Raw genomic sequence first — 17,971 nt, 5'->3', positions numbered from 1 at the left:
TTCAGTAGGTTATTTTTAGCTCAAGACTTCAAGGGGATTGATTGAAAAGTGTGTCCTTACGTTGCACTGCAGTGACACCTTGTGTTCAGCTTATTTTGAATTTGCTGTTGCTGAAGAACCTTTTAAGAAGTCCCTTGAAGGTAATATTTCAAGGAGTATCACCTGTCTTCCATTGTTTGTGCATTCATTACTTATCAATGGGAATTGCAGGTCCCTCTATTAACCTCTCTGCCTAATAGCTGTCATTCCAGTTTCACCCACAAATACAAAGTCATCCCCAAGACTATGTAAAATGATCCATGCACCAGCATTCAATGGCAAAAGAACCAGTAATTCTACCCAGGCTACTTTAAGATTTAAGAGTGCATGATGAGATTGGATGTAGATTAACATCTTTATGTTGGTAGTTCTGTGTGGTTCCTGGAAGATTACCATCACTTTGTGGAAGCTTATAAGGGTCCAAATAAGGAATGAAGAATATCGATATCTGTGCTGTCAGAAAATTCTCATTGTGGATGGAATGATATCGTACACTGTATAAAATTGATGATTCCTAACAAGTGGCACTTCGGAAATGTGACGAAGTGGAAGAAATCTTAGATATTTTATTAACCATAAGTATTATTATCACAGTGTCAAAATACTCTGTTGCAATTCAAAGACCTGCATTCATGTTTCACCAAAGTTAAGTACATAGGTAGTATTATCAATAAAGTACATTCGAAGTAGTCATTATTCAGAATCGCTATTTTTGATTATATAAAGCATTATAATACTCAAGTATTCTTCAAGTACCAGAAAATTGTATTTAAGTAAAGTACTTCACAAAATGAAAAGAGTTACTGCCAACACTGTACTTAGATAATAAAGTGTGGCTGGTTTCAACACCGGTCGTTGATATATATAATTAAAACATTTTTATTTATGTTAATACTCCTATTTGTTAAATATGCAATCTGATATGCGTGAGGTAATTTACATATTGCTTTGCCGCAGTCGAATACCCAGCCACAAACTTTGTATTACCGAGCTCATGGCCAGCACTTGAAAGCATCATCTGACACCACCAAAACACAACATATCCGGGATTTTCACGCGGGCCGTTGCCATGGAGCTGAGTTTGTTTCTATTCTCCAGCTTCCACAGAGTGAAAGGTTGTGCTTTAAAAATACAGCAAAGACTCTGTAAAAAAATGTCGGCGTTACTGAGACTTTACTCGCTGCCAGAAGTGCTGGGTTACTGAGACTTTACTCGCTGCCAGAAGTGCTGGGTATGTGAACAACAAAGTGCAACGGCTTTTTGAGTTTTCCAGCACGGTAAGCGCGTGCCAAACAACCATACGTAAACAAGCTAACGTTATTTACCTTCAAACTAGCCTAAAGTGTGCACGTGAGTTGTTGTAGCATAACTGAAGGTTTATCACTTGACATTGGCTTTTGTGTAGTTGTATGCCGCAAAGTATTAATCTTTAGCTTTTGATAGCGTTACTTTTTCTTTCTAAATAAAAGTGTAACATTTAGATCAAAACAGGTCGAAGGGTAAAGGGTTATACGGAAGTAGATATTCATTTACACAGGTGACGTTAACGCTGGATATACAATCCTATCTATTTGAATTAAGAACATTATTAATAAGTAGCTATTAACTAGCTTACATACAATGTGGTGTAACGCCACTGAATGTAATAGGCAGAGGTGGAAGAAGTAGCCTACTCCGCAATATTACAGTGTACATACTCAGTTGGAAGTAAAAGTCCTGCATTCAAAATTACGTTTAAGTAGAAGTTAAAAAGTAGTTGCATCTAAGTAAAAGTACGAGTTCGTTATGCAGAATGGCCCATTTAAGCACCATAAATGTTTTAATTATACTTATTGATACATTAATGTGTTCATCACTTACATGATCATGTATAAGTTGATTTTGTATTAATAATCTAAATCTTCACACTAACTAGTAACTAAATATGTAAAATATGTTTAGTGGAGAAAAAGGTCAAAATGTGCCTACTAAATAGATTGGAGTAAAAGTATAAAGTACCATAACATGAAAATACTAAGTACATGTACCTCTATTTTATTTAAATACAGTACTTGAGTAAATGTACTTAGGCACAGTCCTCCTCCGGTAATTGGCCTTTCTGAGTAAAATTGAGCTGAAACTGCAATTTAGCCTTCATATGGACACTAATGCACCACTTCTTAATAGTTGATCCTAATAATTTAATGTGCACATTTTTTACTTTAACTTACCTCAGTAACATATGGGCATTTAACTATAACTTCATATGTTTGTATAAATATCCTTATTTGATCATTTATTGCTCATTCTTAATCCTTTTATTTATAATTGTTTTAATCTATTTTTTGTATCTGACATTTATTTTTCCTTCCTCTGCCTAAATTTTTTTTCTGATTTTGAAAACTAGTTTTGGGTCAAATAACTTGAACATGGAAAAAATACGATGATAAAACAAAGCAAAGCATGTAGGATTTACTGACTTTTCACTGTTGTTCAGTGACATAACTAACAGCATGTGTGCTCCATGGTTTGTTTTGACATTTATCAACTATAAAAGACACATTGTAAAAACCTACCTGGATACAACTGACTTTTAAAAAAGCCACATATTGCATACACCCTTAAACATAAGCTTGTGTGTCTGCGTCTGTGTCAGGAAGCCATATCTCTTTGTTTCCCCTTTTAAACCAGCCCCTCCGACACTATAATGAGTGGCAGAGTAGCAGAGGGCCCTCTACAGGTCCTTCAGATTTACCGCCTGCTGCAGTGCGTCCATGAAGGGGATAAGGTGCACATAGAGAAGATGGTGAACCTCGGGGTGAAGAACCTCATCAATCTCACTGAGCCACACGATGGCAAAGGGGCGCTACACTTGGCAGTGTCAGCCAACAACCAGGGTGATGTGTCTCTTCTTTACTCAGTTAGATTCAGTGGTGGAAGTGGAAAATATGAAATGTTCCCTTTCAAAATGATATTTTTAACATAATTCTGACAAAATGCAGATATATTTTCATGCATATTAATGCTTTATGTTGCACTTATTTGCTGCAAATTTTAAATCCCTTGTACACTGTTTGGTGATTTAATGCAAAGGAAAACTTAATATTTCTCTCAAATCTTTGTATGTTTGTAGCTTTGTCGCTGTTAAAATCATGTTTCTCACAAGTTTCACAAGAAAAACCACAGAGACACCGCCCTGCTTATTTTATTAATTATTATTTCATTTAGTTATTAATTATTTAGTTTATGTGAACGCATTTTATCAAATTATGTTTCTTTTTACCAGACAGGATGAGCACAGTTATCTGTAATCTGAAAGTCTGTTTTTTTGAAAAACTCAATTTTAAAAGAGTTTTTTTGTTTCTTATTGAATTTATTGATTAAATATTAATCTTCATGCAAAGCATTTTTGCTGTACAGTAGCTTCACTAATGTCCATGAATTATAAAAGGGTATTTACATGCAAAGACTCCTGTTTAAGTCGTTTGTAAGAGGAATCTACCAGGTCCATATATGTACTGCAAACAAGAAAGAAATGTTTCAAAGTCACTTTATTGTCCTGACTGTTTCTCTTCCCCACGTGACTCCTTACAGACTTGGTCAGCTTCCTTCTCTCCCAGGGAGCACACCCTAACATCCAGGACAAAATGGGCCGCACCCCGGCGATGCTGGCTGCTGAGCACGGACATGATGCTATCCTGACAGTTCTGATCCAGAGCAACGCTAATCTGAGAGTCCAAGACTCTGAGGGAAAAGGTGAGCAGTACTGAATACTCAACTCTAAATTGTAAGAAAGATTGATATTTATGAATAAATAAATAGTTAATTTTCTCTGATAATCATGCAGCCAGGGCCAGACTTATAGATCTGTAAGAGGGAAATTCCAGTAACACAAAGAGGTTGCTAAACGTCAAACAAGGCTGGTAAAAAATTGACTGCTATGTGTTTTTCTTTATATTACCGTTACACAACGCACAGTATCAGAGAGGTGTGCAGATTGTACCTTTATTGTCAATATGTTTTATGGCTTTATTCCCGAGAGGTAGAGGAAAAGCTTCCCTTCCATTTATGTATTCTCATTGAGCTTAAAGTGTCCATTTCTCCAATAGAGGTGTTTCCATCTCAAGTTAAAGCAGCAGGATCTTTGAATGCCTTGCCTTGTCTTACAACTCATGAAAATGCATGGTGCTTCTGTTTACATATTGATGAGGAGGTGGTAGCCCAGACAACTCCAATCAGAGAGCCTTAAGTTCTTGTTCAGGACCCTTTTGAAGTAATTGTGATAATGATCCCAATTACAGTGTGTCCGGGGGCATCAATTACTGCAAATGGCTCTCTTCGGAGAATGAGCTTGAGTTAGGAAGAAAAGTGTTTTTGTGTGTGCTTGTGTGCATGAATATCCTTTTTATTATGTAAATACTGTAGGTTTTATGTGTATGTGTGTGAACAAATGAGCGCTTGTGTGTGTCGGACCGCTTGGTTTCACCTAATTACAGATCAACCCCTCATAGTGATCCGCTCTTGTGAAACATGCTGAGTAACCTGATATCCTGCACTCCGAGAGGACCGGTTCGGTCCGGTCTCAACACTCACAGACTGGCCTCAGGCTGAGTCTCAATAGTTACACATTCTCCTTTCTCATTACAGCGCAACAGTTATAGATTTGTTGGGCTTAACACTGTAGACATATTGACAAAATTAAACCATGTTATGTGTACTAGCTTACACCTATCAGCCTGCACGCTAAAAAGCTCAATAGTTCACTTAATACAAAAAATGTATTATTATAATTTATTAAATAATTTAAAAAAGTTTGGCACTCTTGTCTTTATTGGACATTTCATAGTTATGACTAGTGCTATCACAATATAAGATTTTTGTTGGCGATTATTGGAGCCATTAGAATTGTAGTTAACGATATCATCGCAATATGTGTAGTCAATTTGAATAATAAAAAAAAGCTAGCAGTCAAATCAACTTTAACTCTCTGCCATTTGCATTTTGTCTCTTTTATTGCCAAATCAATATCAATATTGAAATATGAGTAAAGGGAGTTACTGTTACAGTTGGACTGTTGCTAAGGGTGTCCTGATCACACAATAATTTCCAGTCATATCAACTCACAGAATGAAGTCTGATATATTTAACAACATTAGTAGTGGCCAACAAAACATATTTTTCAGTTACTCCATCCGAATATCTCAGGATTCCCTCTGTACACCTTTTTTATCTCACTTTAGGTGTGCTATTCTACTGCATCTACCCCACTGAGCGCCACACCCGCTTTCTGAAGGTGGCACTGAAAGGCCAGGCAGACGTCAACAATGTGTCAGCGCAGGGGACTCACGTCTTCCAGCTGATGTGTGAAAAAGCCCAGGAGGGAACCACCATGTGTCTCATCATGCTGGGAGGAGGGGCGGACCCCAATGCAACAAATCAGGTTAAACATGCATGAAACAAATATTATGGGGACTGAGGCAGTGGAAAATGTAGGATGCGGTTTGTTCAACCTAAGAATGACTTCTCTCTCTTTCCAGGAAACCGGCGCCACAGCATTGATGGAGGCAGCCAAGGCCGGCTCCCTGCAGCTCCTAAGAAGCATTCTGAAGAGAGGGGGGAACCCTAATGCTCTTGATCGGAAACGCTTCACAGCCGTTCACTATGCTGCCATGGGGGGCTTTTTTGAGGTGTAGTATCTCCTAGCCTAATGTTTAATATAGAAAAAACTAAAACATATGTTGGCTAAGGATAGAGTGATGCAGTAAAGAGGAATTTTTGTAGGCCCACCCGGAAGTTAGAATCTGAAAGGCTAAAAAAAAATGGTCAAACATTACCTGGTATTAGGACTCATGCCTGCACCACTCTATACGATCTAAGATAAACAAATGCTGGTGTTGATGAGCTACTGCTATATTTTTTTGTGCCTCTCAGTTGATTCAGGTGCTGTCTGCGTACTCTGCAGACATGGGGGTGATCAACATGGAGGATTGCACCCCCCTACACTACGCTGCTGCCTCCGGGAATGCTAACTGCTGCAAGTTCCTGGCACAGAGAGGTGCTGTGAGAGAGTCTAACAATATTATGCATCATAATATCAATGCATTGAGTTTCAGCTTTTTCTAATAATAACACAAAGAGAGCTCTGTTGAAACTACTTCTAACGGCATAACAAGAGTCAAGAAAGACTCTCTATTTTTGTATTTTTAAGCTAATATCAGTGTTGTGATACATGTAGAGCCAGGAAATTAACGGCTCAGTTAAGATACAGTATTTGACAGGAAGAAAAAGGGGTTGGACAATGTGCAGCTGCAAACACAGCCCTAAATTAAATCAGGTAATTCTACCATATGTTAATATTTGTCCTAAGACTGTGATCTATTTTCAGGGTGCAACCCCAAAGTGAAGAACCTGGAGGGTTTGTTGCCACGTCAGATTGCCAAAGACGCCGGTCACAAAGCAGCAGTCAAGGAGCTAAAGAAAGCAGAGCGGCAGCACGGGAAAGGAAACAAATCCACAAGTGTCAGCCTTGTGTCAGACCTCTGGGGCCTGACCCTCCACGACTGGTCCAACGAGTACGAGATGGAATTACGGCAAGCCTGTGGGAACAAATCAGACACAGTTACCACGGAGGTGTTTATCTCAGTGTTAGAAGAACTAAGAGCTCCAGTAGATCTGGACCAGATCCATCAAGTGTTCTCAGCCCATGACAAGGGAAAAGTAGGGTGCATCAACATTAATGACTTCATCAAAGGTGTCAAGTATGTCAAGAAAAACCTCCTCCTCTCCTCATATATGCCTAAAAAGAAAAAAGGTGAGAAGGGAGGAAAAGGAGGTAAGAAGGGTAAATTTGTCCTCCCTTTACCAATTTGCACTCTCCCGCCGGAGCATATGCCTCGCCGACCAGATGGAGGCCCGCCACATTTCATGATCGAGACTTACTTCAACTGCTCAGACACCCGGAGATTTGCTCGTGACCACCTGCCAGGACATCCTATAATGAACGACTCTGGGTGGTACCTAGAAAAGCCAGACAATGTCTTCGTCAATTTCAACTGCAGTGTGAAAAGTGGAGACCTGGAGTCGTTGAACCTTGCTTTTAGTCAGGGGGTTCCTGTGGATGTTCAAGATCAGTTTTACAAAACCCCGCTGATGGTTGCCTGCTCCAGTGGCAACTACGAGGTGGCGCAGTTTCTCCTCAGAAGGGGGTGAGAATATGTTGATCTCTTTTCTTTCATTTCAGTCCTTGATGTCACTTGGGTCCACTTTTTAGCTGAATCAATCAACTACCTAGTTTGAACACTTGACTATCTCCTTATAATATTCCATAAAGTTGTAAAATATGCCAAAAGCTTAATTCAGAGTTGGTTTCTAATAGACAAATCTAATATTGTTCGTGCTCATTTCTGAGTGTTAGCTCCAGGAAAGTTTTTTTTGACTGCTTTATACCGTCATGAGCGCTTCACTCACCTATGCCGGCGAGTAGGGGCCACAAGGGATTAATAACAAACCCAGTAGCAGCAGGCCTTTTTGTTGAACTGCGAGTTTGTTGCAGTCCACATTTTGGCCTTTGTTGTGCTCAAAGTTAGGCATAATATAGGATTAATAACTACCTGTCTTTGTTATGTTTGCTGCCTTTTTGTTTTGTGCTTTTTATAGTTAGTCTAAACATTTCACAACTGCAGACAACATTATTTTAGGGTAAATGATGAAAAAATATAATGGTAGCAACATCTAATAAGCAAATATAGTTTGTTTTTAGTCACACCTTGATAAGACTTTTAACTTCACGGAAAGAAGTACACAGATCTGATTTACAGTCAGTGTGTACCAAGGCCCTGTTCAGGGACTCTGAACACACTTTATTCATAACTTCATTATACTCCTTTTCCTGACAGGGCAGATGTGAAAGTGTGTGATCAGTTTTTCTGGACGCCCCTCCACCATGCAGCTCACGCTGGCCAATTGGAGCTAATAGAACTTCTTGTTCAGGCGGGGGCTGTTGTAGATGCCCGGGGCCTCGGTGGAGGCACGCCCCTAATGAGGGCCATCGAGAGCTCTCGACCCTCATGTGTGGACTTCCTCATCAAGGCGGGAGCCAATGTCAATGCAGAGAACAAAAAAGGTTTGTACATCCAAAATACAAAATATACACTTGTATAATACCAAATTTAAAATAGGTCAAAGTCCTGAAATATAATAATAACAATATGTGTACGTTCAGGCAAGCTGTACATGGTGAAAGGGGCCCTATTATGTGTTGGGGGTTTTCTCTCTTATAGGTAGTGTGTTCTATAGGTTTATGTGCATGTAAAATAGTCAGCTCCCTCCAGAGGGAGTTTCTCTCCCACCCATTCCTGAAACGCCTTCATTGGACTACTTTGTTTACTTCCATAACATAGTGATTTCACTATGTAACCCTCACACTTCTATTGGCTAGTGCTCCAACACATTGTAATTGATAGGATAAGAGCGTGGGACACCTCTAAGCCATTAACCAATCACAACAGAGCTGGCCAGCTAACCATCAGAGCAGACTGGACTCTGGTTTCATAAAAGGGTGAAAAGAGGTGCTGCAGTACAGGCAGTATGAGAAAAATAAAGAGCTTTTTGAACATTAAAGCATGGAGACATGTCCCAGTAGAGACACAAAATACAAATATGAAACTGAAACTGAGCATAACATGTCCTCTGTGACACTGTGGCATTCACTTAACAATTATTTATTTTCCCTCAGGACAAAACTGCCTTGACATCGCCAGAGCTTTTGCAGACTCAAGGGTGATTGACATGGTCAAAGACAAGATGGATTCTCTGCCAAAACCAAAGGAGGGGAAGGGGGGGAAAGCTGAAAAGCCTAAATCTTCCAAAGGAAAGGTACCCAAGTAACTCCATAAAATATTTTTCCCCTGCTTGCTACAGACATATTAAAATGTTTTGTCTTCAAACTTTCCTGTTTTGTGTGCTGCATGTGAGACACTCTGTTCTTTATTTACTGTTCACTTTTCAGAACATGGTCTAGACAATTACTATGGAAAAAAGCTTAATTTTCTCTGATGTAATACAAGGTTTGATCAGAGCCCTGTATTGCATATATTTTAGTACATAAATGATGACACAAGAGAGCAATGATATCAGCTACCCCTGATCCTAACAGTCAAAGCACCACAGACTGCCGCTAGTGTCATCAGATAGATAAAAAGAGGAAATGGTTAGCAGACTGACATGATTACTGTGGTTTGTGTGGCTGCCATAGTCCTGCAGATGGAGATAAAACATGAAAGAGATGAGTGGGATTAGCATGACTTCTGAATGCATGATGACGTTTCCAATGTAAACACACTGAACACATCCTAATTATGTCACATTCCCCCACCCTCATCTTCATCTGTGTACTCCAGCTTCTTCTTCCATTATGAGAAACCTTAGCCTGTAGAGAGATCTGATTACAAGCAGTAACTTGTAAGTAAATTACATCAGATGTGTATGTTACCACTACAACACATTGACTTTTCACTTTGCGTTTCAGGCTCAAATCTGACACAATGAATTGATTTTGTCATTAGGACTCTGTAGGGAGCAGGTGGTGTTGTAACAGAAATGTATCAGGAATATTCATAGTTCAATAAAGCTACAAGCAACCATTCTGGGGGGCGAGAAAAAGTCCATTACACAGAATAAATTGCACACATGGAGCTCGCTACCCAGCTTTTTATCATAACTGAGGCAATATAGCTAACAAAAGCAAAATTTGGTCACTGCTATATGAAACGAATAACTCTACTGGGCAAAACCAATCATTGTAAGTAATGCTTACGCCCTAAAGTCAAATATATTTACATATATGTATAAATACATTGATTTGAATGTCTTAGTAGGTCATCCAAAAGACATTTGACATTCAAAGTTTATTCAGCCTTTACCTAACTATTTAAAAGACAAAACAGTGGCCAACGGGAATCAGCTAATATTTCCTCCCCTCCCCAATATCCATAGAATAAATCCGCCATAGATAATATAAACCAATAATGTGCTGGGACATTGAAGAGAAGCTTAAAGGCCAGAAAATGTAAATTAGATGACATTGTGTAATTAATTTAACACCGGAAACATGGCTCCGATAGTATCATCCAACTGCAGAGGCACAGGACTCTGCTCCAACCTGCACCACCTACAGGCAGGAGCATCACAGCAGCTGCAGGTTAGAGATGCAGGTGTTAACATCTGGATGTGTGCAGCTCAGGAAAGTAAAAGCTTTTGCCACAACTGCAGATTGTTATAAATTACTTTTGTTTTCCAATTTCTTTTCAATGTGTGTGTGAATAAAACATTTTGCATACTTGTAGGAAAAGGCTCCTAACCAGTTTTATTTTCTGAATTAATACAAAAAATTGTGTTTTTTGTTCGAAAACAATTTGCTTTGGACAAATGTTATTTTTTACTGACAATTAATCTGAAATAGCTTTTTGTTTTGACAAAGTGGTCGACACTTGTGTTATGCTCTGTGTTGCAGTGCTGTTTCTACCTCCCCCTCCCTGTCCTTTAACTCTACTATAACTCATTGTTTTAAATCTCAAACTGCCTGAGTCACTTCCATTTGTTAACTACACCTGACTCAGTATTCTAAAGACTTCTTAGAATCTGCACATTATAGTGTATACATATTATCTGGATAAAATCATGAAAATCTGGCTGTCCCCTCAGAGTGTTTTAGCAGAAGGAGCCGGGCACGCAGAGGCATCGGCAGCATCCGCTGGGAAGACTTCTCCTCAGAAAGAATCACAGAGCGTCATCCTGCAAAACACCAGGATCAGCACGGGGAAAACCAACACTGTGGACATCTCATTTGTGCCGAAGACGGTAGGGCCCATCAGTCCAAAAAAAGCCAATTACAAACTACTTGAACAGGGTGCTTTCATAATTAAAAAACAGAAACTTGTGATTAGTATTTATACGCAGCGAACGTGTGATTTACTCTCTACCTCATGTAATCCCAAAATCACAAGTGAGAAAAGCTTTCTTTGTTTTTATTCCCAAAAATATATCTACTAAATGTGTAACTTTTCAATTAAAGAACTTAAGGCAGATTTCAGGGCAAAATAAGTTAAAAGACACTTAATAAAATGGATTACCAACATTGTGTTTCACCTTTTGCCTTCCACACTACCTCCTCACTAAATGTGTGTATAAAAAGCAGTGGAATTGTGGTCAGTCTTACACACTTCTGAACACTGTCTTTTCTCACATTTTTGATTTTGCACTCTGTCTACATTAATTGTCTGTCAGGTTTGGGGGAAGCCGCCCACCACCAGCCAGCTGATGTCGAAGATAGAGAGGCGGAAGGAGCCCTTATCCCTGGAGGTGGACTTTGACGACTTGATGATGCCTTTCAGCCACAACAACCAGAGGAAACCCACAGACCACACCGGGGGGAGGTTAGGCAGCAAGAGGCACTCAGACTTTCTGAATCCTAGTCTGTTACCCGAGCAGGCTGGCCACCTCTAAAATGGGACATTGGATTCACTTGGGATCAATATATCTTTGTAACAGCTGCTTTAATAGTAGGACATCAAGAACTATTTATATACATTGTCAGAAATTGTTAGAATAACATTCCTTATATAATTTTATCACGCTATCACTTTCCAGGGGACTGGAATCTGCTTTTATCAATAATCGGGAAAAATGCAAACAATAAGAATGTGAATATTCACTTTTAAGGTAAACACCATTCAGTGCTGTGTATCCACAATATTCAGCATTGACTTATTTTTGTTTTCACTCAACACAAAGTCGATATCTATATATTTTTGTTGATACACTGGAACATGTTAAGAAGTTGTACATAAATACTTGCTCTTGAAATGACTCTGCTTTCAGTCTGGTTCAAACTGGTAGCCATGACACAGGTAGGTTCACAGTTTCTATCCTAAAACAGCAGTCAGGTGTCCATATGAACGGTTTTTAGGGGAGTGTGTGGGGAAGAAACTCCCTCTGGAGGGAACTGTGCATTCACATGCACACAAACATGTATAACACACTACATGAAAGGGAAAACCCCCAAACGCATTATAGAGACCCTTTAAGATGCACTCTTGAATGTATTTTTGCAGATTTTACCCCCCAGCACAAACATTAGAAGTACTTTAGGAAGGGATCTCTTAATTGCTAGGAGGTATTATTACAGAAAGCAATGTATTATGATATGGAGAGGTGTTAGCTGGAAGGGGAACAGGAAAATGTCAATACAAAACAGAAGCCTTTACACTACATGTCACAGTCAGTTCTTCCAAACTCCTCTTTCCTTTACTATCTGCCTTGTGTGACCCACTAATGACCTACAACCAACTTAAATCAGTCCTGACATAAAGAGGACATTCTAATATGAAGTCTCAGGTCAGAATATATTCTTTTAGGAATATATATTAATAGAAAGTAATTAGCTCAGGGCCAGTAATGTAAGCAATACCTCTGGATATTGTATTAGGTCTCCAGCTGTTGTAGTGCTACAGGCAGTGACGGGTTGCAGAGTGGAGAGGCAAAGCATACTGTAAGTACAGACTGCAGTTAGGAAGATGTTTAAAATCCTCCCCTGACTCTGCAGTGGCTGGAGCTGCAGAGAGAGACATGGAGAGACTGCTAGTGGCAGGAGGAGGGGACAGAGGCTGCTGGATCGTCATAAACACCTTCTGGGTCTTTCTTTCTTCCTTTCTAACCTTCTTTATTTTGTTTCCATTCTGCAGTCACACAAAAGAAACACATTTATTCCAAACATTATAACAACACTTTATTAAGATAGTCTACATACCATAGTAAACAAATACATAGAGTACATATGGCTGCTGGTTTCTTTGTCCTAGTAGCTATTGATTATGTATAATGAATCATGAAAATGCTTACATATTCTCAGGATATTTTACTTGAACTTGAACTACCGACTCAACTTAGGCTTTATGTACGTATTTGCATATAATTGATTGAGCTAGTTCATGGATATTGCATTTGCTTTATAATTGATCATTTCTGGACATCTTAAGGCAAAGACTGGATACAGGAGCATATGATTTGAGGTGTTGCAAGAAAGGCCTAAAACATCCAATACAATCTCTAGATACATTCACAGATATTACATAACCTTACATCATTTACTTATTGCCTCCAAAAATCTGTTCTTTGGACAGTTGCGTCATCATGTTCTGGTGTCGTCATGTTTTTGCAGTTCTTGGAAATCTGCATGAGAAGACAGTTCATGCAGACCCTGATACACATGTTTACTAAACACGATACTCAATACAAGATATAGACATATGTAATTTAGTCTATCCAAAAGTACTTCCATACACTTCAATCACCTACACATGCTAACTTTAAGTATCTTGGTTAAGTATCTTGGTATCTACATACTCTTTAGATCATTTAAAACACATCCACAGACAAACCCAAACTGTTTTTATTGTTGAGTTTCAACTGATAAGCTGTTGAGATATTGTAAATACTCTATAAAGTATTTGAAGACTAACCTGTACTGCACTCAACCTGTTTTTGTATTTTATTTTGTTACAGCTGTCAGATAAAACCCCTGCTCTCCAGCTGGTGCAGTTCCGTATAAAAACCAACGTGTGGCACTGTTTGGCAGATTAAGCATTGCAGGGGTTTAGTTGTTTATTAACAAGGGGAAGCATAAACTTGGAGGGAGCTCTTGTGTTTCTAGCACAAAAAGATATCAAAATGGCAGCCTGTTCTAATGTTTACCACTCGGACTGAAACAGTCATTAAGGAATCACTACACAATGGTTCAGAATTGACTTGAATCATCCTGGTGTTATCTTTGATTACATAAATGTCTCCAGGTTGGTTCATTTGAGAGAAACAGGTCATATTTGATTAGTTGATCTCTTATCGAGAGTCCTCTGAGGGAATAGACATGCGTTACCGTGATAAATGTCGCATTGATGCTCACTCCCATCATCACAACCAGACACAATTAGATTGCAGTGTCCTCAAGGTCCATGAGGACGCGTTTATATAATCAAATATACGGACGAAGGAGGGGTGAGGTTCATTACACAGGCCGTGGATTGTTTAAATATACATAGTCACAACATGGTGATGACAAGGATGTGAAGAGGGAGGCAATAGATGAGAGAGTAGGAGGAGGAGGATGAAGATAGACACACATATGTAATGATGCACAGAAAAAGAGAAACAGAGAGCACAAGACATCCCTGGAAACCCCGGCAGCATCATTCATAATGAGGCAAGAGAGATGAGGGAATGGACATGAGGGGGTGGCGGGGGGGGGGGGGGGGGGGGGGAGCAGCGGAGGGTGACTCAGAAGACGGGGAGGGAGGCGTGGGCGGGAGGAGAAGATGAGGGCTTTTCTAGCACAATAAGTGGCTCACAGGTTGGAGGGAGTAAACACGGCTGCTGGCTCCGACTATGGGGCCGTGACGCAGTGTGTGTGTGTCAGGGCGTGGGCCCCACTTATATGGTCTTGCAGTACATGTGTGTGTGCACTGTGTGTCTGATACAAAGAGAGATCTGTGGCTGTTCATACAGAGGGATGCTTGTTTTATTCATGATGTGTCACTTAAGGCTCTACTGTAGCTTATATTAGTTGCGTGTCAATTATGTTTAATAGTGTGTTTGTATTGCACCCTTGTGCATGTGTATGTAGGCTGGTGTGATTGAGCATCTGTGTCTGTATGTGGAGTTTTACATTATTCATGCCCTGCTGTGCCTCATATGAAATGTAGCATGTGTTGGCAGTGTAAGTAGGAGTGTGTGTTTTGCTCAAATGTGCTACTAGTGTACATCCAAGTCAGTTTTTATAACGATTCCTATACCTCTCCTCTATTCATTCCTCATCTCTTCTCTCCTATCCTTTTATTAACTCACTTGATTCCTTTCCTTTTCTCCTCCCCTCCTCTTCTGATTCCTCTCCTATATTCCTTTTGTTGACTCTCTTCTCTCCTTCTCCACTCTTGATTCCTCTCCTCTTATATTCTCCATTGATTCCTCTCCTATCTGCCCATACTCTCTCTTGATTCCTCTCCTATCTGCCCATACTCTCTCTTGATTCCTCTCCTATCTGCCCGTACTCTCTCTTGATTCCTCTCCTATCTGCCCATACTCTCTCTTGATTCCTCTCCTATCTGCCCGTACTCTCTCTTGATTCCTCTCCTATCTGCCCATACTCTCTCTTGATTCCTCTCCTATCTGCCCGTACTCTCTCTTGATTCCTCTCCTATCTGCCCATACTCTCTCTTGATTCCTCTCCTATCTGCCCGTACTCTCTCTTGATTCCTCTCCTATCTGCCCGTACTCTCTCTTGATTCCTCTCCTATCTGCCCATACTCTCTCTTGATTCCTCTCCTATCTGCCCATACTCTCTCTTGATTCCTCTCCTATCTGCCCATACTCTCTCTTGATTCCTCTCCTATCTGCCCGTACTCCCTCATGATTCCTCAATCTTCTCATTATCCCTCTTGATTCCTCTCCTATCTGCCCATACTCTCTCTTGATTCCTCTCCTATCTGCCCGTACTCCCTCATGATTCCTCTATCTTCTCATTATCCCTCTTGATTCCTCTCCTATCTGCCCATACTCTCTCTTTATTCCTTTCCTATCTGCCCGTACTCTCTCTTGATTCCTCTCCTATCTGCCCATACTCTCTCTTGATTCCTCTCCTATCTGCCCGTACTCCCTCATGATTCCTCTATCTTCTCATTATCCCTCTTTATTCCTTTCCTATCTGCCCATACTCTCTCTTTATTCCTTTCCTATCTGCCCGTACTCTCTCTTGATTCCTCTCCTATCTGCCCATACTCTCTCTTGATTCCTCTCCTATCTGCCCATACTCTCTCTTTATTCCTTTCCTATCTGCCCATATTCTCTCTTGATTCCTTTCCTATCTGCCCATACTCTCTCTTGATTCCTCTCCTATCTTGACATTATCCCTCTTGACTCCTCTTCGCTCTCCTTCTCTCCTCTTCTGCTTCATCACCTATTCTTCCTTGATTCCTTTCTATTCTCTCCATCTTCTATTCTCTTGATTAATCCACTATTCACTGATTCTCTCTCTTGATTCCTTTCCTTACTACTCATACTCTCTTTTGATTCCTCTCCTCTCCTCCCCCCTCTGTTGAGTATCAGTCTTACATCTGCGTGTGTTGCTGCCAGCAGTACTGCAGTCTCCTAGCTCAGGTCCAGCACTGCTTACTCAGCACTCCTGTTCACTTTCCAAAACAACCCACTGACACACACACACACACACACACACACACACACACACACACACACACACACACACACACACACACACACACACACACACACACACACACACACACACACACACACACAATTATCAGCATATACCACATTATAATGTACAGAGTTGGGTGTAACGCGTTACAAAAGTAACGGAGTTACAGTTTTGCTGTAACGCAGTAATATAACGCATTACTTCTGAAATGTGGGTAATATAAAACCCGTTACAATTCTCAGTAACGCAGTTACAACACATTTTAACCCAAAATGATGAGGTGTTTAGTTTCTAAGAATTCACAAACATCGCGAGACATTCTGAAACCAGAGAAATAATTGTGCAGGTAGAATAGTAACTCAGTGAGCCTGTTTACTGTTGGTTAAGAGGGCTGCAGAAACAGATTTGCGATTGAGAGCTGCTTGCTCTCATATTATTCAGCCCACTAAAACGGAGCATGAGTTAATTTCAGCATACTGCCATAGATAGTTTTAATTAATGAGCTGCAATAAACTACAGTTTAGCATTTAAAGACTTACTTTTGCGGTTATTTTGGTGAAAGTAACTCAAAGTAAAGTTACATTTCAGAGACAGTAATAATGTAATGTAACTTATTACTTTAAAAAGACAGTAATAAGTCATATGTACTGTATTACATTTTGGAAGTAACTTGCCCATCACTGATAATGTATTATTATCATAATCTCTTTAAGGTCTCTGTATGTGCTCTCACACACACATGTATATGATCCATTAAATGCAAACTGTATGCAATAAAGCATACACAGAGGGACTCTGCACATCACACATGCATGCACACACACTGAGATATGAACAAATGTCTTGGCAGTTATCTATATAGACTCACCAGTACACTACTATGTAATGGGTTTCTTATATTTTGTCCTTATAAAATGAGTTACTTCAAACTACAACATTAATAAAAACATATTAACACCTTAGAGAAATTAACACCTCTAAAGGTGTCAGTCAAAATCGAACATTAACATCATTTGTAAAGGGAGAATTTATGACCGAGCTGTTGTATTGGACTACTATTGATTTCACTGCCACAAAGGACTCAATGATAGCACTAATACAAGATGTGATATGGTGGCATTGTGAAATAGCATGGGATCACTTACCATGAGTCAAAATATCTGCAGAGGTCTTGTTTACTCTGAAACAGACGAACCAGGTGATTCAATCTGGTAAAAACAAATAAAGCGGTTTTACATAAATCTGTTTCTCCAATCAGCTACTGCTAATGTTTGCTCAGCTTTTTTCTCTTATAAGATCCAGATGTCCAAAAATCATCCGGTACAAATATAAAGTTAAAGTTCAAAAGTGTATCGTAAAACGGTTGATTAAGCTGTATAAAAAGTCGTTTTATGACAGCTTCTGGCAGACAACCACAGCACTAGTGCATGCAAAGGGGGAATGCTTTTCAATTACCTGCAACAAAAGAACATGGGCTGTTACACTCAATAAAATTACAGATTCCTCTAAAAATTTGTCGAATACACAGATCAACAAAAATAGACATTTAAAATGTGAAAATGATCCACACATTATTATACCTTTAAATAAGATACTTCTAAATGCCTACTTGCCAATCTGTTTATCAAAAAGTAATAGTTTGGATTTTAATGTAGACATACATGACACACACAAACTCACTTTACATAC

The 17,971-nt window shown here is 39.6% G+C and overlaps 1 protein-coding gene across 2 annotated transcripts; it reads left to right on the top strand.

The window, feature by feature from the left end:
• The first annotated feature begins 1,169 nt into the window (after nucleotides 1–1,169).
• Nucleotides 1,170–11,883, top strand: ankef1a (ankyrin repeat and EF-hand domain containing 1a). Of its 2 annotated transcripts, none has more exons than XM_063902350.1 (11): nucleotides 1,170–1,316; nucleotides 2,710–2,915; nucleotides 3,613–3,774; nucleotides 5,259–5,458; nucleotides 5,556–5,705; nucleotides 5,950–6,073; nucleotides 6,404–7,223; nucleotides 7,914–8,140; nucleotides 8,753–8,892; nucleotides 10,720–10,875; nucleotides 11,302–11,883. In XM_063902350.1, the coding sequence occupies exons 2-11, from the start codon at nucleotides 2,726–2,728 to the stop codon at nucleotides 11,518–11,520; spliced, it is 2,388 nt and encodes a 795-aa protein (XP_063758420.1). In that variant the 5' UTR covers nucleotides 1,170–1,316; nucleotides 2,710–2,725; the 3' UTR covers nucleotides 11,521–11,883. The 2 variants fall into 2 exon arrangements, with proteins under 2 accessions (XP_063758420.1, XP_063758421.1); XM_063902351.1 differs by having other exon boundaries at nucleotides 1,192–1,270.
• The last annotated feature ends 6,088 nt before the right edge of the window (nucleotides 11,884–17,971 follow it).

The sequence above is a fragment of the Eleginops maclovinus genome, chromosome 15 (assembly GCF_036324505.1).
Source record: "Eleginops maclovinus isolate JMC-PN-2008 ecotype Puerto Natales chromosome 15, JC_Emac_rtc_rv5, whole genome shotgun sequence".
NCBI lineage: Eukaryota > Metazoa > Chordata > Actinopteri > Perciformes > Eleginopidae > Eleginops > Eleginops maclovinus.
This window is presented reverse-complemented; position numbering and strand designations above follow the sequence as displayed.